At 40.4% G+C, this 23437-nt stretch overlaps 1 protein-coding gene across 1 annotated transcript in view; it reads left to right on the plus strand.

The window, feature by feature from the left end:
- The window catches only part of eefsec (eukaryotic elongation factor, selenocysteine-tRNA-specific), a 148403-nt gene that overhangs the window by 58539 nt on the left and 66427 nt on the right, over nt 1-23437 (plus strand). Inside the window, exon 5 of the mRNA XM_007890349.2 lies at nt 6961-7608. Within this exon, the coding sequence (XP_007888540.1) occupies nt 6961-7608 (648 nt within the window). The remainder of the gene's footprint in view (nt 1-6960; nt 7609-23437) is intronic.

Raw genomic sequence — 23437 nt, forward strand, 5'->3', positions numbered from 1 at the left:
ATTGGTGATGGATGGAGTAAAAGTCCATCGGTCTAGATTTTTTCTATTAATGTAGAATTTTAGATCATCCAGAATTTGTCAGATTCTTTTTTTTAAGTTTTTAATTTTAAGGCCAGTTTTCTGTAAGTTTCCTATTAGAACTACTTTACTCTGCGCTAAGAGAGTAAATCTAGATCCAGGTGCAATTTTCACATAGTAAATTTAGATTTAGACTTAGACACACAAATTTAGACACAGGTTTGGACTTAAATTTAGACACACACACACCAAGCATTGCATTTCCAAAAGTTCAGCGAGATCATTTATTCCAAGTTTGTGCTAATGCCTCCCTCATAATGGATGCTAAGAAGCATATCAAGGATTATTATATATGATTAGCTTGGATCAGTTGTGTTGATACATCATCTTGCTGCACACCACCCTCCCTCACTGATCCATTAGGTTTTTCCACATCTGGAGATACCTAGTTTGCAGAACCGTAGCAATGATCTTGTAGCATCAAAACCGTTTTTGCATTTGACCTAAAAACCCTTTTCACCCCAAATTAGATTTCATTCAGCCGGTTTGATCCTGTTTTTAAAGAAACATTTGTTGAATGCTCTCAAAGGGGGAGGGTTTGAGACTTGTTGCTCAACAGTCACTTGAAATATAGCATGTTTAATCTGACAGACCAGCATGAGAGACCAGACACCATTTGACACAAATCAATTTGTCAGTGGCAGATGCCAAACTTGCTTTGGGCCCTTATATGTCCAGTTCATTAGATGTGAATGATAATTAGCAGAGAACGTCTGTCAGAATCACATTGATGGATCATGTAACGTTGCATTGCTGACAAGACTCAAATTTTATCTCCTACCCCCTCTCTCTTTGCAGCAAATGGTAAGGTGGACTTTTTGCTGAATATATTTCCAGACCCAAGTTACTGTCTTCATAGCTCTCTGGTTATATTTTGCATTCAATTATTTCGTCTCACTGATTATTGCTTTATTAGACTACAGGATAACATAGAAAAGCTTTTTTTAATCTTGGTAAATTTGCACGAGTTTGTTCATTGACTGATAAATAGGAACATGAGAAGGCTGAAAACCTTGCCTTGCCCCAGGCAGAGTGACTTCTGCCAGTTACCAGCCAGCCCTCTCACACCACTTCACCTGACATTGCCATGTCGTACTCGTGCATCATCATCATTGTTTGCAGAATATTTTAACGAGTGTTACAGAAATACCACTCAAATGGGTTTGGGAACCAAAATCTGCAGGATCCCAAATTGTAATATCCTTGCCATCAGTTTTAAAATGAAGTGTTATCATCTACTGTCATGTCCCAAACTCAATGTTGGAACTGATTAAAATTTGCCCTGTGCCCCAGGTTTGTTTTCCTCCATGACAATATGCAGCTTTATCCAACCCCAAATCATATACTCCAAACTCTCGCATCCAAAATTGATTTGAGTTTCCTTATGAATGTTCCACTTGGTCAGTCCCTGAAATGGGCACAAATCCTGGCCATAAGTAACAATAATGATGATAATCCTTGCATTTGATATAGCACCTCATCACATTGTTGAGACGTCTCAAAGTGCTTCAATCACCTCAATGTCGTTCGACAAGTTTTAAATTTACAAGAGAAGTTTTTTTTTAAGAGTTTTTTTTTGCTTTTTATCATGATTGCTGCTTTTCCCCATCAGGAATCGTTTCAAATATTCCTCTACAGCCTTCCTATTCAACCTCATCGTTATTTTAACATTACTTTTAAGATTTCACGTAACAATTCTGTGGTCGACACGAACAATGAGGACAGTTAATTTCTGGGTATTTAACCTCTATCTGTCAAAGGTCAGACAGAACGATGGCCAACGGAGGTAACGGAAAACGTTTAGACTCCTTCAGCAGAGGAGCAAAGGAGAAGGGGGAAAAAAGCCTGTCTTGTGTGCATTTGTTAGTGAGCACAATTGTAGAGAAGTCATTGCTTTGGTAAGGCAGCATGTAATGTAGCTGTCAGTAGATGGAGCCAGAGGCTTTATGCTGATTCTGCTGGGAAACTGAGCATTGACCACGTTTTCTGTTTGTTACAAAAATAAACCGCTTTGGTAAAGTGAGAATTAGTGAAGGCAATTTAGCAATCCCTTCCGAGGTAAAATTGAGTGAATCTAATGTTTCTCAAAGTTTCATTCATGTTTTGCTGTGGATACAGATGATTCACTTGGATGAGTGTCTGAGTAATTGTTGAGAAACAAACAGCGAAAGCTTCTGTTGTAAATTAATGCATTCTTGATTTAATTGAATAACTTTTCTCGTATATGGAGAGGGGCAGAGTGTAATTCAATTCTTAGCAGACTACAATCTGGAAAATTGCACAGAAATAAAACAAACATTGTCAGAATCATCGATCAGTTTCCAATCGAGAATAGCATAGGTTTGAGTAATAAAATTCTTATTATTGCTTTTGACTGAACACAATGTTTTTTAAATAGATTTTTCACTTTGCAATCTTGTTAATTGTATTAGTTACATAATTGACCTGGTGGTGTCTGAATGGGACAGGGTGACATGTCTGTATGACCATCACAGTTAAGCCCGCTCTGTACGACCACAGGAAGTCGTGCTATTACATTTCCTATCAACTAGGCTTCATCAGAGTTGTTTTTATACAAATACTTAGGATATTGTGTTCTCAATCTAGTTTCCAGATATCTCACTGCTGGTCAAACCTAAGCCTAGCTGGAGGATGACTTAATAGTGAATAGGTTTGTAACAGGAGGATTGTGTCTTTTGGGGATGAAAATAGCTGAAAAGAACTCAGGCAATTTGTTTTTGACAACTGAGCATTTTGCGACAGTATTTTCTGTTCTCCCCATTTAGAAAGAGTGGCAAAAGCTTTTCTGCCATTAGTAGGACCATAACTTAAGGAGTTGGATGGAAAAATTAAACATTTCCTAGCTGCATTTCAGTGTAGGCTGAATATTTCTGGTTAGTCCACTTCTATTAAATTTTTACCATCTTTACGAGCCAGTATTATCCTTTAGTCTGCAGACTGTGGGAATTCTTATTTTACCAAATCTGCCAAATAACAAACATGTCAAACCACTTATATACTGCATTGAAATATTTCACAAAATATCCATAATAAAAAGTGAGAGGAAAGAGTTGCTCGTTAGAACAGAATGTTAAAATACATAATATGTGTGTGTGTAATATGTAAAGTGTAGTGACCGTGATTTGTGAGGAAAGATATCTCAAATTATTCTTTATAAAGTATTTTCTTCAGTCTTTCAGGTGGGTTGCTGAGTCGGAGGCAAGGATGTTATCCACTGAGCCAGATATTACCAATAACATCCTACTGGCCTGGATACCTCTCCTTCAAAAATCACTGTTATTCCAATCATTCTGACTAGAAAAATTCAAGCTTGGCCTTTTCCTTCCCCCTGTTAATCTAATGTTTCATAAGATGAATATGTTCAAATTGTTTAAGTGTGTCATAGAAATTTTTGCAATGTGTTGTGCAGACTGCAATTACTGCCAGTTCTTCATGGATTTTATAGTGTACAGAGCGAGCCAGTATCCAATCCTGCAAAAAACTTGCTAAAAACAGTTCAAATCTACACACAAAAAAATATAGATGACAACAAAACATTGATTATATTTCCCACCAGTCAAATAAAGACCGAGGCTCTGTGTAAACTTCCACCGATATGTAATCCTCAAATTTATTTATTTTCTTTTTCAAATGGGTTTGTGCTTTTGACTCCTGAACAATGACCTATCCTGATTTGGTAAACCAAGAGGAATAGAAGAGCACTAAATACCTCTCCAAGGAAACCCACACTGAGTCTGGTGTTTGTTTTCAGTATGAGGATCTTTAATAACCCGCACAGCTAATATTTTAATTTGTAAAATTGAGTTTGTGCAGAGTATTGTGAAACCCATGTTAGATGAATGTACATTATACAGGAAACTCCTGGTAACTTGTCACTCCAAGGAAGAAGAGGACAAGAGTGGCAAGTTAGGCATATATATAAATACATAAATAAATGTGGCCGGGATATTGACAGCGTGATGACTAAAGTGGAGGTGACAAGTTACGCCAGGGTCAAGTTACGAGGAGTTTATTGTACTAGTGAGAAGAAGCTTCTTTAAGATCCAAGATCTTACCTTATGTGAGTCTTATTTTAACCTTTTGTGGGACAAATCATTTAAAAAAATATATACTGGACATTTCTCTAACTGATTTATCATTAGGAATGTACCAGAATTACTTTCAGCAAAGCTATATATGGAGACACAACAACAAAAACTTGCATTTGTATATCGCACTTCACGCGGAGTATAGTCGAAAGCTAAAATCTATCTAAAAGAGGTAAAAACGTAAGGTGCAAGTGAGCATTGGACTATATTCAGGGTTTGACGTACGTCAACTATTTTTATATCCCGGTGTATCATTTTCTGAAATTGAAAGCGATCTCTTGCGTGTTATTTTTAATGAATCCACCGTGGCTGTCATTTAAATGTTTTGAAGCCCATTGCATATTTTTCAAAAGTGCTTTGAGTTTCCAGAAGTTCGGTGCACTTCATGAAAATTAATTGCCTCAATTTAGATTCTGCCCCTCTACTCCTCCCCCCTCCCATGATTAAAGATGACGACTGAGTTGTACCGTATGATTTTATAGCATAATAGTTCTCTTTTGAGGCTTGACTGTGCTGTGCCTCTGAGAGTTATGAGTTTTCTATTCACGACTCTGCAGATTTCGAGCTTCTGATTTTGCCTGTATTTTGTGGAGGGTAACAAGCTGAGACAGATTTCCACACACAGAGAGAAGGGGAAAGTCACACATGCAAAAAGAATAAGGGGAGATCCTATGGAAGTATTCAAGATCATAAATGGTATAGACAGACTGAACCCTAATAATAATAATAATAATTCTTGCATTTGATATAGCGCTTTTCACGTCTTCTAGACGTCTCAAAGCGCTTCACAGAATATACTGTAAAGTGAATTGACTATATATTTGTGGGCGGCAGCCAATTTCACACAGCAGTGTCCCACAAACAGTCATGGATTGAAGTGAGCAATTTATTATTGTTTTTTTTTCTTGAGCGATTATTATCAGGCATGTGGAGGAAAGAAACTTGCCCAAGATTTCTCCCCCTGCCGGGAATTGAACCCAGGTCTCTCGATTGCGAGGCGAGTGCTCTAACCACTGAGCTACAGGAATGATATGTTTGACATGGTCAAAATTCTCTCCAAAAAAGGGACACAGACTCGAGCTCAGAGTTAAATTTCAGATTTAATTACTTTACGTTGGGTGAGAAATGTGTGGAACAGACTAAACTGCCCAGGTAGGTGGTGGAGGCAGATTGTGTCAACAAATTAATAGGGAATTAGATTATTTGGCTAAGAAATCAATTGAGCAGTATGGGGACTAGAGTAGTCTCTCTGCCTCGTGTGAAGCCTTTTAGGACATCCTTCTAACGTGAGAGGCATTATACACATGTAAGGATAGCGTCTCAGAGCGCTTAACAGTGGCGGAGCCTGACTCCGAGCCGGGGGGAGGGGGAGGTGGCCATAAGCCTGGGCGAACAGGAAGTCTTCAGGCAGGATTTGAAAGAGGGGAGAAAGGGGGGCAAGGTGAAGGGAATGAGGGAGAGTGTTCCAGAGTTTTGGGACATAGTGGCTGAAAGCGCGACATCCGATGGTGGGGCAGAGGGTGCGAGGGCCGAACAGGAGGCCAATGCCAGTCGAGCGAAGGTGCCGGATGGTGGATTGGGGAGTCAGGAGGTTGGAGAGGTGAATGGATTTGAACATGAGAGTGAGGTTCTTGAAGTCAATCTGTTCGATGATGGGGAGCCTGGCCAGAACTGGTGAGATGTGGGTAAGGAGTTTGGTCCAGGTCAGTATGCGGACGGCAGAGTTCTGAATGAGCTGGATCTTGTGAATGGTAGAGCTGGGGAGACCGGTGAGGAGTGCGTTGGAGTAATCCAAGCGGGAGGTGACAAACGCATGGACAAGAGTTTTGGCTGCATTTGGTGTAAGGTACGGTCGAGGCAGGCAACGTGGCGGAGGTGGAAGAAGGCAGTCCTAGTCAGGGATCGGATGTGGGCGAGGAAGGACAGTTGGGGGTCGAACCGGACACCTAGGTGGCGCACTGGTTTGGTGAGTCTGAGGAAGAGCCCAGGGAGGTTGAGGAGTTTAGATCCGTTGGAGTGAAGACATTCACGGGAACCTATGGCTTCCGCCTTGTCCTTATTCAGTTGCAAATACGTTTAGTCAATAAGCTTTGAAATCTGTTACTAAATGTCTGTAATTTGTTTCTGAAGGATGATTATTTACAAGAAAATATTTATTGCACTTGGTTTGAAGTGAAAATGCTCAATAATGCAGAACGTGTAAATATTTATATCAAGATGAGCTATAGATAGCTGTTTGCCTTTTGGAGTGCAACATTGATTTCTTAGTTTATATAGTCATTCAATTTTCCAAACCGTTTTTGTATTTTTATGCTACTATGCGAGTGCAGTTTCTGTAAGGTTTTATTCTTTCCTTTTATAGCCCAGTGAAGCATTTTTCAATAAATGCAGACGCCTCTGCCTCCAACTAGTCCCAGCCATCATGTGTTTATGAATACAGACCTCCTCGTACTGTCATATCCTGTACTACAATAGGACAGGCAGGGGAGATACGGCATTTGATTTCAAAGCCTGGAGTAATAACATGCAAGTTCTAAAAAAGGGTCATCTTTTATCAAAAGCCAGCATTTGTACAATATTAATCACAGTAGAGGTAGTAAATGGCTTTTGTGTATGAGCGCATTGAGGATAAACATGCATAATTTATATGCCCCATTGACCTAAGGTTTGTGTGATAATGATATTTCTCAGAGAATTTAACTTCACTGCTTTCTGCCTTCTTTTTAGCCTTCTCTCTGCAATACTTTTCTTTCTTATTTTGTCTTGTGTGCAGGTCACCAGGAAGGTCAAGTCCATGCAGATGTTTCATAAACCAGTGACCAACGCCATCCAAGGTGACCGGGTAGGGATCTGCGTAACCCAGTTTGATCCAAAACAGCTGGAACGAGGCCTGGTCTGTGCCCCACTGTCCCTCTGCACCCTTTACGCGGCTATTATCACAGTGAAGAAAATCTCTTATTTTAAAGGATCGGTCCACACTAAGGCTAAATTCCACATCACAGTCGGGCACGAAACGGTCATGGGAAGGGTGACATTTTTCAGCCCTGCTCCTGATGATTTTGATAGTGACCCTGTGACTGATCATTTTAACTTTGATAGAGAATACCTATACCAGGAAGAGTACTTGACTGCAGAAAAGGGGATTAATTCTTCCGACCAAATCAAAGGTGTCAGTTCACCAGATAGACCTCGTGTGCCCAAACAGCAGTGGGCCCTGTTGGAGTTTGAGAAACCTGTGACGTGCCCCAAGCTTTGCCTTGTGATCGGTTCAAAGCTGGACACTGACATCCATGCCAATACGTGCAGGCTTGCTTTTCATGGAGTGGTGCTGGAAGGCTTTGAGGTGAAGCACTACGCAGAAACCGCTCTGCCCAAGCTGAAGGTATTCAAGCTCAAGCACAAAGAGGGGCAAGTAGAAAGGGTAAGCAGTTCTGATGCACTCTCACTGCTCTGTATTTCCTTTTGATGTTGCTCTTGAGCTATAGTTCTGCAAGGAAATATTATACAAGATTGATGTTTTAAAGTTTATTTTTAGCTGTTGCCAGTCATGGCGTTAGTTGTTAATTTGTGAAATAACAAATCCAAATCCACTGAGATCTTCAAAGGCTGGACAGAAAAGGCATATGTTCCCCTCACTGGCCTCACTGGCTCTACCCCACAGAAACGTCACGTCAACTCATACAAACTCCCAAGTACTATATGAATTGGGTTTCATACTCCCAGCACCTTGTCCTTGCTAAACTTCACACCGCTTTGATTTCAAGATCCTCATCAATTTTCAAAACCTCCACAGACTTGCTCCGCCCTATTGGAGCAGTCTTCTCCAGTTCTGCTCCCACACCACACCCTTTGCCTTCTGTCTCTTGTTTACTACTCTTTCCGTCTCTGTACTCTTGAACTCTCTTCCAAAACTACATTGCCCTGTTACATGTTTCTCTGCTTTCAAAACTCGCCAAAGGAAACTCTCTTTGACTGTGCTTTGAAATATCCCCCCCCCCCCCCCACTTCCACTTATTGCCCCCATTATAAACATTGAATTTTTTTTCAAACCGAATGATGCAACATACAGTAAATGCAAGTTCTTGCTGAAGATCATAATATTGTTTTGTGACTTCAAGTGATTTCATACACAAAGGTCATGGTTACCGCAAAATAAGGAACTGATATGGCTACTTACAATCATTCGATTTTGATACTAAAACCAAATCATTTTGGCTGTTGTTGGTGAAAACAGGTAAATAATTTCATTAGGATTAACAGTGTTAAAAACAAACTGGTCCAAATAATAGTAATAACAATTGAATAATTTCCACATGACAGCAACCTCTTCTGACTTTGAGTATTCCTCAGCTCATTATAGTACCTGCGAAACTTCCAACATTGTTAAAACAGATTTATTTCTTTTTTTTAATAAATCAGTGATAGTAATTGAGCGCTTTTTGTAACTCCTGTTTGTCCATTGGGTGAAGAAGACCAAGTTATTTAATCTGTGTTCATTATTTGTACAAACAGTTTATTCCAGGATTATTCATGGTTAAGTGTGACTCTTGTTCAGTGTAATCCACTAAGAGATTCTCCACAGTGCATCTTAGTTTATTTGCTGAAGTCATTAGATTGACAGAACTGAGCTTTACCAGCAACACAATGCCATTTATTTCAGTCTCTTATACAGAGTGAAATATGCTAATAGGTTATTATAATTGTAGCTCAGTTTCTTCTTAAAATGTGGCGGACTGTTCAGTAAATGAGCCTGTCAGGTCATCCAATCTAAACAGATCTCTGGTATGGACTGACTTTATCATAGAATTATACAGCACAGAGGGAGGCCATTCGGCGCATCGTGTCTGAGCCGGCTTTTCGAAAAGAGCTATCCAAATCAATCCCGCTCCCCCGCTCTCTCCCCACAGCCCTGCAAACTTGTGCTCCCCAAAACAGAATCATTTGGACGTTTAAAAGGGGAGATACAGAAGTATTTGGGGAATAGGAATATTAAGGACTATGAAGAAAAGGTGGTGAAATGAAATCAAAAGATCCTACAGTCTGATAAATGGATAGATCAGGCTTGATGGGCTGAATGGCCACCATCTATTTCTATGTTCCTATCTATCATCAGCCTATGAGCTAGAATTTGAGCTCAAGTCCTGGTGGCAGACTCAAACCCTCAACTTTCTGATTCAACGGAGAGTGTGGTGCCAAACTGGCATATTTATTTAGTACTTTTTTGGTACGTACATGTTGGGATCCACAGGTACAAAATTCTGGGAGGTGAAGCGCTATATAATGGGTTTCTATTGTTTTCACAGAGTTTGGTCTATAATTGGGCCCAACAACACTGTCATTTTTTTTCTGAATGCCATCTGTACTTAGTACTTTAAGCGCAAATTCATTCTTGACCACCCTCTCCTCTGTGTATTTTTAACTATATAAGATTTACTCATGTGAAGCAATACTTATTGGTTTTGATTCTGAATATCAGTGCCATGGATATAAGATCTTTACACAGGCTATCCCTTTTATTACATTCTCAGGGACTGGTAAAGTAATTATTGCTTATCGTACTCATCTGATTGAGGTGTGAGAGTCTCTCCTGACTTCAATAGAAACTCAGCCTCTGATAGTTTCTGTCCAAAGTGTTTTTAATAACAAAATTAGTGATGATAAAGTTTGGATATAATGAGGCTCAAGTACACACATCACAATTCGCTTACTGCACACGCAGGAAAAGGTTGCATTATATGTTCACTATTTAGATTTCATTCTTAAATCCGTCCATTGAAGTGATCGTAAGAACATCACTGCTGACATGGTTTTTGATAATCCTATTTTGATTCTGGGGCACACATGCAATTGGAACCTCAAAATATCCTGTAAATTGAAACTATTTTTTAAGGATTATGGCAATATTTTCATACCAAAACTAAAATTCTAACCCGATCACAATTTGTTTTTGAAAAGGAGGTCTGTTCTGTGTTTCTTTATTCCTTGGGTCCAATATTCACCATCAGAAAACGTACAGAAAATTGGGTTTGCAGCTGTTATATAATAGAAAGCATGTGTGTAATTTGAAAACTACAAAGAGGTTTTGTATATAAAGGGTTAAAGAAAAAAGTTTAAAAAAACTAACCTAAGCCAGATATTGTCTTTCTTAATTGTACTGTAGCCAACATTTATGTTGTCTGGGGAGATTTTCGTTGCTAACCCTGGTCAGATAAAATTAGCCTTTCAAGAATATAGTGACCCAGATTTAACCCTGCACTGGAATTCCACATGACACCCACAATACTAAACTAACACTATATAATGATTACTGACAGACTGCTGTTAAAGCCGTGGAATTAGATCCAAGGAAGGTTAGCTGTTAAATTGCAGCCAACTTTTTATAACTGAACTTTTTATTACTCACAGTTTTAAGAAATATCATGAACCTGGTGGTGAGTTGGGTGTTTTTAGGTAAATACCATTTTTCTCATCCATTCACCCCATTCCACCCCCACCAAACCCATTTTATGTTTTTGCTTTAAAACGGTTTCTAATCATTAGGAGGCTACACAACATTGTCTCAGGATTCTCCAGTATTATAATTTCAATGTAGATCCACTGTCAGAAAATACGAGTTGCTGAAAGAAGGCATTCCTCCTAAAGTAATGATACTTGATTTCTGCTGCTTACCAATGGCAGCAATTCGTCTTTTTAAGGCAACTCTTATCTTTTTTCAGGCTAAGTAATGAAGTCTTCTCCCATTGGTGGGACCTGGGTTTGATTCCCGGGTGGGTGAAACCTTAGACAAGTTTCCTTACTGCACAAGCCTCTGTTTACCTAGCAGTAAGTAGGATCCCGGTTGTTAGTCGATTGGCAGATCGCTTTCCGGGGGTAATAATCCCTCAAAAAAAAATGCAATCACTCAATCCATGGCTTTTGATGGGACACTGCTGTGTGCAATTGTTTGCTATGTTTTGCTCACAAAATACACAGTCAGTCCACTTTACAATATGTCTGTGAAGCGCTTTGAGATGTCTGAACGGTGTGATAAGTCTTCACTTTGTCTCAACAAATGGTTTTTCCTCCGGCCCCCACACTGTCTCGTGCGGTGTCCCTCAAGGCTCTGTCCTCGGTCCCCTCCTCTTCACCCTCTATATGCTCCTCCTTGGTGACATCATCCGCAGACATGGGATTAACTTCCACATGTATGCGGATGACACCCAACTCTACCTTTCCTCCTCTACCCTCAACTCCACGACCACCGATGTCCTGACAGCCTGCCTGTCCGACATCGAGTCCTGGACGAGAGATAACTTTCTCCAGCTCAACGTCCACAAGACTGAGGCCCTCCTGATTGGCTCACGTCAGCACCTCCGCACCTCAGGCGCTGACAGCATCAGCATCCAAGGCTGCACTCTCCACCTCTCAAAGCCAGTCAGGAACCTCGGGGTTCTGTTCGACCCTGAGCTGTTCTTTCTCCCCCATATCCGCGCCACAACTGGCACCGCCTTCCATCACCTCCGGAATGTCGCCAGACTACGGCACTACCTCACCCCTCACGCTGCTGAAACCCTGGTCCACGCCTTTATCACCTCAAGGCTGGACTATGGGAACTCTCTCCTCGCCGGCCTTCCCGGCCCTCCCTCCACAAGCTGCAGGTCATTCACCAGGCTTCAGGAACACATCACTCCCACCCTCGCTCGCCTCCACTGGCTCCCCATCCCCCAGAGGATCGAATTCAAGATCCTCTCCCTCACCTACAAGGCCATTCACGGCCTCGCTCCCTCCTACCTCTCCGACCTACTATCCCCCTACCTACCCGCCCGTACCCTCCGTTCCTCTGGCTCCGGTCTGCTCCACATCCCCCGCCCCAACCGCCCTACTATCGGTGGCCGGGCCTTCAGCCTCTCAACCCCTAGGCTCTGGAACTCTATCCCCCAGTGCCTTCGCCTTGCCTCCTCCCTTTCCTCCTTCAAGGCCGGTCTCAAGATCTTTCTCTTTGACCGTGCCTTCAGCTCCCCTCTCGACTCTCTACCCCCTCCTCGCTCCCTCCCTTCCCTCCCCTCACCATTTCCCCCCAATGCTCGGGTCCTGACCCAACTGTACAGCGCCTTGGGACGTCCTCCCGACGTGAAAGGCGCTCAATAAATGGAATCTTGTTGTTGTTGTATATCAAATGCAAGGATTATTATTACAAAATAATTATTCTGGTCCTTCTTGCAATATTATTTTAGCTTAGCCAAATGCAATATGCTATATTAGATTTCTGCATTCCTCAGGATCTCTTTTATAAGATCAAAGTTCGTTCTATGATTGAGACAGAACTCTTCAGAACTGTCCAGTGATATCTCATGAGATAGTCTGGGATAATCCATTCTTGTACTTTTGCCGCACAGGTGAGCAGCAAAGTCCAAGGCTTCCACCAATGCCTCAGAATCTGCTACCAGGACATATGAAGGAACTTCCAAAGTTTCCATCAGTCTAGGAGGAAGAGCAGCTCTCTGCTGGTCACTTCCCTACAGTGGGTACCTTCTGGGAGCAGAAATTCAATCTATTCAGGCGCGAAGCACTTATCCTGTCCCCATCATGTTTTCTTCCAAACTGCAAAGGAGGCACTAGCAGATTCAAGTTTACGTTTTTAATTATTTAAACAAGATGAGGATTGTTTCTTTGACTCATTGCTACTGAGGTATGGGGGGCGATATGATCTTTGGAAACCCTCACGATGTGCCTTTTTGAAGCCCGAGATATGGTTTATGAATTTGGGAATCCGCATTCAACAAGTTATCCCCAATTTGCAACATTAGGAAGCTTCAGTTTGCCTTCTGCTTTTGAAAAGTCTGCTTTACGCCTACTATTTGATAGGTAGACCTTTATTTGAGACATATTGTGGAACGTTCATCCCTTCTCTTTGATGCCTTTTGTTTGTCTCAAGATCCCACATTCTCATGGGATATATCTGCACCAAGACATCTTGGTTTTGAAACCTAATAAATTCAACAATTCTCCCTTCTTCAACTCTGACCCAAGTTATTATGTCCTGCCTTCTAAAGTGACTTCCAGGGTTATCATACTCTTCGCATGAGTTTTGAGTGAATTAACACCAATTCAAAAGATTTTACCTTTTGGAGCTCTCTTTCCACCCCTCTCTGGATTTACATCTCCATTTGTATTTCCAGTTTCCTGAAGATGTCAACCATTTCAACCTTGCCTTTAGGACTGGACAGTAGATATGCAGCAAATATACCACAATTGACTAATTCTCACCGCCCTGAATGATGGTTTCATCAAAGTAATCCTGGCAGGTCTGGACCTTAATTTAATTCCTGATTGTCCCACCCATCATTTTTGAATGAGTAACTATTTATGACATGAATTTTCTGTTGTGGAAATTAGCCTTCCTGTTGGTAGTGACTCCTTTCCAAAGACTCTGTTGAGCTTTAGGCCCTTGTCATCGACTTCCCTTTGATGCCGTGTAATGAATAAAATGATTTAGAAACTTAGCCCGAACTTCCTGTATGTACATAAATCCAATCCGAGAGAAAATTCCCCTCTTTGAATCTTCATAAATCTATTTGCCTTCACATCAACTGAATCAAATCTCATCGCTTCATAGAGCTGTATTTTGTGTCTGTGACAAAGGCTGTCCATTTCTAAACATATCACCTCTTATTTGGATTAACCCAGTCTAGGTACTCTTATTAAGGAGTGTTGTAACTGTACATTGTATGGGGTGATTGCTACTCTCCGTTTTGGATAATATTTTTAAAATGTGAATTTGATCTTACATATTCTCTTGATGTTAACAGATTAATCCAGCAGTTTTATGCTCTCACCCACGCTAACTCTCTCTGTTTCCATTGTGTACTTTCATTCCCCTGGTTGTTTTATCCCGAGTGTTCAGGATGTTCATTCTTCTTCATTACTTGCTGCCTAAGCAGTTTGCCCAACTGTTTACATGTGGAAGACCCACTGATTAGAGAAAGGGCACTAACCTACTCTCAGATGAGTTTTTTTTAACTTTGCCTCGGGATGTGGACTTCACGGCAAAGTCCTACACATATAATCCTGAATCCAGTCACTTTCCGATCCTCTGGGAAGTTCTTCAGTTTGGGGGGTGAAGGGGTGGGAGGGGACGGGGGGAAATTGCCAAGATGATTTTTGGGGCATTGTCTTGAGAGGAGTTAGTGCTTCCCAGGTAGGAGTCTCGAGGCAGAATTGGAGTACAAATGTAAATTATTTTAAAGATTGTTCTTTGATTTCACTCATTATCATTCTTTCAACTTCCTTTGTTTTCCAGTCTCCCTTTGCTATTTTCATCTTGATTCCTTTGTTAAAAATGTCTTTTGTGTGAGAGTATGTACCACTGGGCAATGCACCAACTACGAGTGTGAACATGGATGGCTGACCTCCTAGTTCCCTGCCAATGGTACTGAAAGCCAATTTGTAGAAGGCATGTAAAGATTGCCTGTGGATGACTCACCCCTGTGGGGACGTGCCAGGTCTCTGCTTTACATCTTCCCACGCAGTGTGACTCAGGTTCGCGACTCCGTAGTTTATACCTCTATCCTTCTATACATTGGTGCTCGTTCCAACACGTAGGCACGCAAACTTTCCTCTTTAACCTCCTGTTTGTCCCATCTATCCCAGCTTCCTATGGTTAAATTAATTATTTTGTGGTTCCAACAGTAATTGCTTAAAATGCCTCCTTTGTACAATGGTATGTAGTTTGTAAATTTCAGTCTGTTTACACAATACTTTCATATTTATAGCACTTTATTATTGCTAAAGCTTTACAAAACTATTGTTAAGTCTAGTAACTGTTGTAGGCAAATGTGGCTGCTATGTAAATGTATATAACAAGATCCCACAAACAGCTATGGAACAAATGAGCAATTTATTTAGAGAGTTATAGGCCAGGACACTGTTACGGAGCTTTGGACATCAGTGTCCAGTCACTACAATAGTCTGAATATTAATGGAAAGCTTCCGCACTCTCTTGGTTTTCTATGTGAACAAGGAAACAAAAACAGTCATCAAAACAGCGATGACAGTTAAAATTAAACTTGAGTAACATTGAGTAACTTGTGTCGAAGTTCATGGCTTATAGGTGGGTGGAGATGAGACTCTTATCTCTCATTTAATGGCTCACTTCACTATCTATTTGGTACCATCTATCAAGAAATGCATTGGAGCTAGATATAGATGTATTGATTTTAAATCTTTGTCAAGCACGATATGCAGAATTGATCTGTATCTATCACATATTTACACGTAGGCATGCTATTCCTGTTTCAGGGGTGCTTGCTGAGTTATGTTTCTTTTCTGTCACTATTGAGCCAGCGGAGGCCGGTGCAAAATCTTCGCACATTGCCTCTAGAGTGAGCTGTTGCTGCTATCACCTGAAACAAAGACGCAGCATCAGAGCCAAAGAAGGCAAAGATCGCCCTCACATGCACAGAACCTTTGACACCAATAACAACAACAACAACAATAGCTTGCATTTATATAGTGCCCTTCACGTGGGGTAGCGTCCCGGAGTGCAGTATATCAGTACATAACTGGCACGATGGGGTCCCACAAATGCAACTCTGCGAAGCTTTCTTCTCCCATCGCTATTACCTAACTGGAGTGAAAGAGCAAATTCTGATACTTCAGGTGCATTTGCTGACTTCCCCTAACATTATTTCAGCTTTTGCCAATGGGGTGGAGGGGGGGTGTGTGATCCCCTCTAAAAGTCATATTTGAAGAGTCTGACTTTACATATGTCTTTGAGAAAGGTTTTTTTCTCTCGGATTCTTGAGGAAGCTCCCCCACCTCTTCCTGAGAGTGAAGGGCAAAGTGTCTGGTGTTCAGAATGTGCCTAAGGACAATCAGCATCTCCACTTGCCGTACATCTGTGTGACTTTCCCAATCCAAATTCCCGATTCTCATCGGTTAGGTTGCCAGTTTGATGAAGTAACTATCCTTTCTACAAAGCATGTTCACCCAAACTAATTGAAGTTCTATCCATACTGTTTGCCTGGACCGGATTCAAACCCCAGTTTCCAGAAGGTTTTTTTTTTGGTCAGCCGGGTGTCTGCCACGCAGAAACATATGACCAGGTTTTCATATCATCAGTTTAACAAAACCAAAATTGGGATTTGAATTCAAACAGATTCAGGGTGCCATTAGCACTGCTATCACTGCTATTAGCAACGCACGTGAAGTGTACAGTATTACCCAGGTGAGGTCTAGCAGTTCCCAGACTTGCCAGTACATATTTTGATTTGAGGTTTGGGATAGATGCCAATTTTTTTTATTTGCTTTAAAAAAGACCAGTTTGTAAAATCAGTGGAGTATGTAAACCTAACACTGATGTATTAAGGCCTAATATGTCATGGCAACAGGGTACATTTGGTTTACTGATGACAGTGGCGACATGGATAGATAAACATGACTGGCATCGAAGTGACAGGGTCATTGGCTGTGGACTTGTAGATGGGTCGCTTGATAGAGAAGTTCAGGTTCTTTCTTCTAATAGCGTTAATCACAATTTTGGGTTCATGTCAAGGTTTTTTTTAGACAAAACAACCTTTTACTTAAATGCATTCTACGAAGTCAAGCAAAACAATGTATTTTTTAAAAAAAAAGCTCTCATCATGTGGTCTGATTGTGAAAGTTGCTTACTTGCTTACTTTCTTTCCCCCCCACCCCTCGCAAAAGTTCACTTTTATTCTTTGACTTCTGCAGTTAAGCAAATGATCGATGGCTCTTTACATCCTCCTGCTGTAATTAATGTATGAATCGTAATTTAAAAATGTTAAGAGCTGTCCTGTGGCACAAAAGATGTCTATTTTAAAAGCTACAAAGGAAATTCACAGCTCAGAGGATTATGTTCAGGAAAAGCACAGCATAATCAAAAGTTGATAAGATCAATTCAATTTTGTCAAAGAAAACTTGAATGTGACCTTATTTATTTAAAGGTCTCCACTCTACATTAAACTCTACCTATGTAGAGCTATAAAACAGGACATAGCATCTTTAAACCTGGGGGCTTCTGTACAGTTGGGCGTGTTGGAGTAAAACCCTGGTAACAAGGAGTCTGGGTGGGATGTCATAGGTTATCCAAAGTCCATAGCGTGAGTGAATCTCTCTACATTATGCACCTTGTTGTACTGTGGTTTGCACTGACGCCGAATTAAATATTTCCCTTGTTTGAAGTCTGGGAAATGTGTTGTTTGGTTGCACTTGACTGCAGAAAGTCTGCTTCCAGCAAAAGTGAAAGAATGTAGAGAGAAAATCCTACCTTAAGCAGAGTCCAGATCTGATATTGTGTAATTAGGGAGTGCGGAAGCAAAATTTAGAGCTTTACAGAAGATGTATGTTAAAGGCTTTCAGAATTGAGCAAATTGTATGAAACACTGACTTCAGATGATGGCTTTTGTTTTTGAATTTCATTTGTTAAAAATGGAAACTTTTGAGGGAGAAATTCCACCTGAGTCTCTGTAGCATTTTAGAGCGTCCGGAATGTGGCAAATTCTTAAATAAGGACTTCAATCCTCCAGCCCATTTTCTGTAAGTTTTCTTTAAGGGCTACAAAGAAAAAATCAACTTAAGACCGAATCTGACGATTTGCCAGATTTGGAACACTCTAAAACGCTACATAAGTAGAGCTCAAACTGTGTATTTCACAATTTATGAAATCCTTTGTGTATTCCAGTAGCACAGTGCCCTGCAACTCTAAGGTGTCAGCTTGGCTCATTTGATAGGGTCTCAATCAGAAGCTTATGTGTTCAAGCCTCAAATTCAGACTGAAGCCCTGTCTACCTCTGTTGAGCTGGATGTTAAGCATTCCCACTGCACTAAATGGAAAGAGAAGGGAGTTTTCCCCCAGGGAAGAGGCTGACAGTCCTCGAGATAAATTTGTCATTCGTTGTTTGGCTGTTTGTGGAACCGTGCTGTGCATAATATGGCTGGTGTGTTTGCATACAGAAACAGTCACTGCATTTTGATGTGATAATGTGCTATAAAAATGCAAGTTCTTTCTTTTGTGGCTTTGTTTGATGCCCTGTGCCACAGGAATGTGAATTCCCATCCAGCAGTTCTTACATACCGGGCTCCTGATCTGATTCATAAACATGAGGAAATGTTAGTGAACAGTGCATTTGTACAATTGTGAAATCAGTTTGCTAACAAAGTGACCGTGGGGTGGGGGGGTAGAGGGAAATTCGCAGTAACAAGGTTTCGCTGCAGTTTGATAGACATTTTCAAATAAATTGTGGTTGCACAATAGGTGAGATATCACTGTACAGAACATGCTCTCACTTCCTACACCACCATTTCATAGAATATTCATGGCATATTGTCCTGCAAAATTCACAAGGTTTGCATGGTATTGTCCTGGAAGCTTTCACTTCTGTGCATTAATGTAAAAAGGTATGATTTGTATACCATCTTTATTCCTCTCTAAATTCATGTCACAATTCAGAATGTGATAATACAGTAGTGCCTTATGAATACCTGACCAACGTGTGAAAGTAATGACTTTGCAACAGCTTTGCATACAGTGGAACTACCCAATAATAGCCGTATTTGGGAATTTAAAATAAGTAGAGAGCTCGCTCTCTTTTTCTCTTTCTCTCTCCCCCCCACCCTCGTGCCCCGATTGCTCAGTGAGTTTATCCAGTGAGCAGCTGACCCATAAAGTCGGGGCAGGTCACAGGTTTGATCCTCAGCCTTTGCTGAGGTTATCTGATTTCACTGGGAACGGCAATAGGAGCAACGTCAATTGATGTTGCTGGTAGAAAGGGGGGAAATAACAGCTTGAATTTCTGTTCCTGAGCACTGAGGTGTCTCCTAATCGTACTATGATGACCATTGACTTCAAATTTTAAGACTGTGCAGAATTTTGGAAAAATCTTCAACTCAGTAAACCTCTCCAAATTAACCGTCTTCAAAAGAATTGCCGAAATCCCATTTTCCAAATTAAGATTGAATTTAAGATTGCTTTAAGATTCTGCACAATTCTTTTTAAATCAATGGCCTAATGCTAACACCATAATGATTTTTAGGCCTTATTTCTGTATCAAGGGACCCTGGTAGAAAATGAAGAGGTGCGTTGATTATTCCTTCTCCCTTCCTGGCTATTGTGTCTATGGAGGTGATTTTAAAAATATATCTTATTTAAAGGGGATTACTGCAAGCATGAATCAAGCAGATTGGTCACCATCTTGAAAGAGCCAAAATCAAAGATGACATATTGAAGTTACTCTGTTGTCTCATCCCAAATACTGTATGTACATGGTGTCCACAAAGTTCTGCGACATCTTCAGTAACATGGATGGATGGAGTGAGGAGGCAGTGGATGTCTTGGGGGTAAAATCCTCCTTGACCTCTGAGAATCAGAGCAATTGAGCTCAACAATGTACGGCAACCCATAGGGTGGAAGGGGAGGCCACGACAGGTTTCAATGCTGCTTCATGAGTTTTAGCCATTTCTCTCTGACATTCGTGTTGAATGTTTTTTTCCACTTGAGAAAGGCCAACTAACTCCATGTGCTCAGTCTATGTTATGGCCATCCAGCGGATTTTGTTGTGAGTCAGTGGTGTAAATTAATCTCCAGGTTGAGCTGACATCAGCCAATTGATCAGTCTGCATCCTCCTGTTTATCCAATGTTACCTGAAACCGAAGATTAAATGACAGCCTTGCTGCGCCCACACCACTCTGTTCTGATTGCTGTATTAATGCACTGAATGTACAGTATTGAAGGGCAGCATAGACCTTATTCCGTGAGGTGGCAGCCACTCAACGCAAACAGCATGCTGAGGGCACAGCCATTGCAAGTGTCAGTCCTGACTTATAATAATAATCCTTGCATATGATATACGTCTACCGTCTAGACGTCTCAACACGATTTAATTGTCTTGTACTTTTCCGGTGGTATTGAACGTAAATGCTTATAATTGATTTGTTTTTGTTTTTGCATCTAACTGTGCGATACCTACATCAATCCTGGAGGCTGAGCACAATGCCCCTCAGCCACTATGCCCACAACTTTGGAACTCCCTCCATCTACCTTTCCATCTCACCCCCTCTCTATCTGTCTTTAAATAATAATGTCATCAGCGGTCACCACTTGGAGGACAATCATTCCCTCTCTTCTTTGGGAATGTGCACCCGGATCTTGCTCACAGCTTTGCGACTGAAATTGGAAGGGCAGTGCATGGCATTGTACTTGTTCTGTTACACTATAAGCCCGAGTATTGCTGTTTATATTTACTGCAGCTTTACCTGTAGATAGATACCCCATTACAAAACATTACCTGCTAACTTGTACAATTTCAATGTTCATCACCGAAGACATTGTCATCTGTTCCTACTGCCATCGGATAATACAACCCAGTTACATGACATGACTTCTTTTGTATAAAACAAAGTTCATGCGCGACTCAAAACTTTTGCATGGAGTAAAATTGTGGGAGCCTGCTCTGTCTACATCCTATGATGCTATGTCGACATTAGAGATAAGGGGGTTGGGAGTAAATACTTTTGTATTTTAAAAAAGTAAGGTTAAACAATGGAGAGAATTCAGTAAAGCAGGTTGCCCAGTTTACACTGAAATTCATAACAAAAGGAGATATTGTGGCACATTTTCTGTACTTTGGTTGTACAGTTATTGAGAAAAGTTTTATACTTTTGAGTAACTACAGTAATATGTTCAGCTTCTGCTACTTCTAAATTTTTCTGATTAATATATTGATTTTTTCATATAAGATTGAGCACGATCAAGCTTTTTTATGTAATTGAATAAATGTGAATTCAGTAGTACTCACACTAATAACTTAATCTGAGTGGGTGGGAGGAGTAAGTTAATTCACTTTTTAAGCAGTTCACGTCAAACATCCAGGCAATGACTTCTTGTGATCATTAAAATGTATGTGCACAGATTTCAGATTGTGTAGCAGAGTTTGATTTTTAATACCTCCTGAACAAAATGGAATCCACTTTGATTCCCCCAAGATCATCTTATTGTGATGAATACTATTGAATTTCACATCAAAGTTTTCAGCATGTGTGGAATGTAACTTATTTTTTTTTAAAAAGAGATGCCTTTTTTTAAGTTTGGAATTTCTTTCATAGCTTTCAAAATTAACTTCTTTCCTCTCTTTCAACAATTGCTGATATGACTTCCTGCTTGATGTGCTAGAGCAAGAATTAAGGGAAGGAACGTTTCTTCATCGACAGCTTACTTTGAATAGCCATCGAAATGTAATCTTGGGTTTATGTCGTAGTTCCCTGCAAATGACTGAAAGGTTTACATGGTAAATTGAACGAGCTTTGCAAGAAATGGAATCTGAAATTGTACTTTTGATACTTAGAAAAAAAAATTACCAGTAAGAAAAACCTGTTGGGATCTGTTGCAAATTATATGTGGGGTCGAGGGGGGAAAAAATGCAATTTCAAACTGTTTGAAAGGATCAGCTTTTACATCTTTCTAAAAGAGCATTTAAAAATTTTATGTTTAATTCGCTTATGGAAATATGGATGTATTTAAACCTTTTTTTGAGGGAATGAGTTTCCTTTCCAGTTTTCAAAATGCACACATGTTTCCTATAATATAACATCCGTCGAACTGAGTTTCTGTGCATTTTATGTACTGAATATTAGCAAACGCAATAGGAGGAATGTTCCAAGTCTCCAGAATTGTGCATTAGTCGGGATTGAGGAGAAAGTGTGGGCATTAGAATTGTCCTGTGCCTGAAGCTTGCACTGCCTGAATAAGGCACTAACCGTTTTGCAATGTTTTCTTTTAAGATTTAATTCAATGTGACATTTTGGATTTTATTTGAAAAAAAATGTTTTAAGCAAATGTTTTCCTTCCACTTGGATCTTGGTGTGTAGAAATTATGTTCTCACTTAGTCATCTGAGCAATCTAGATTTTGTTCCATATTTTCTCTCTGTTTTGAAATGCCCATACAGCCAGAAGTATTGATCAGAAAACGTTTTAAATCCTCTTTTATGACATTTTTATATCAAAAATTCTATAAATTGTAAAAGTTACAATCCTCCAAATGAAAAAGAGGCCATTACTTCATTGCTGTTTGTGGGACATTGCTGTGCGCAAATTGGCTGCTGAATTCACCCACAAATTACACAGTCACACCACTTGGATATCCTCCTGACGTGAAAGGCGCTACACCAAATGTTAAGGATTATTATTATGGACTCGGGTTTGATTATTGGAGTGAAATGAATGTGGATTGATGGCCATCAGTAGCCAGGTGTGTTTCTGTGGGCAGGAAGGAAAAGCACAGTTCCAAGGCTACTCTCCACATCTCCTAGAGGTGGATTCTAGTTGAGTACAGGGCTCCAGAGAACTAGGAAATGGGAGAAAGTAAAAATGGCTGGTGCAAACTATGATAAAAAATTGTTTGTGTGTATCTATGGAGTCCTGTAGCTCAGTGGTTAGAGCACTCGCCTTGCGAGCGAGAGCCCTGGGTTCGATTCCCACCAATGAGAAACGTTGGGCAAGTTTCCTTACTCCACATGCCTCTGTTTACCAAAGCAGTAAGAAGGAACCCAGTTGTTAGTCGATTGAGGGATCGCTTTTACGGGGTTAATAATTCCTTAAAAAAAATTGGTCACTTCAATCCATGACTGTTAGTGGGATACTGCTGTGTGCAATTAGCTGCCGTGTTTCGCCCACAAAATATTAGGTCAATTCACTTTATAGTATATTCTGTGAAGTGCTTTGAGACATCTCGAAGATGTGATAAGGCGCAATATCAAATGCAAAGATTATTATTTATTATAAACATCAGAGCCTTGCTGTAAGGAAACTGAACTCAAGACATGTTTATTAGTCAGTAATCCCTTTAAGAATTAAATGAAGGTTCTGATTGCAGCAGAGGCTCAGTGAGCAGAACAGTTCGTCCTACACTGTCATTTGTATTATTCTATTTCATGATATGAACACTGAGATAAGAAATACCTGGGAATAATTTTATGCCGTATAGGGAGCAGGAGTGAGGTCAGTGCTTATTCTATTTTGATTCACTTTGTTAGCAGTGTTTGACATCGTTGACAGTACACCCCATGTGTGCATATAATGCACAATTGTATCTAAATGATAGGATTTATGATTCTTGTGTAATCGATGCAAGATGTAGCGGAGAAGCAGAAATCGGCTCACATTCTAAACTAACACTTACTTCAGATTTGTGATGAGTGCAAACAATTATAAATTAAAATCAGGCTGTTTTCCAGGTAAATCCCAGAAATGCATTG

This window comes from Callorhinchus milii, unplaced genomic scaffold (genome assembly GCF_018977255.1).
Source record: "Callorhinchus milii isolate IMCB2004 unplaced genomic scaffold, IMCB_Cmil_1.0 Scaffold12, whole genome shotgun sequence".
Taxonomy (NCBI): domain Eukaryota; kingdom Metazoa; phylum Chordata; class Chondrichthyes; order Chimaeriformes; family Callorhinchidae; genus Callorhinchus; species Callorhinchus milii.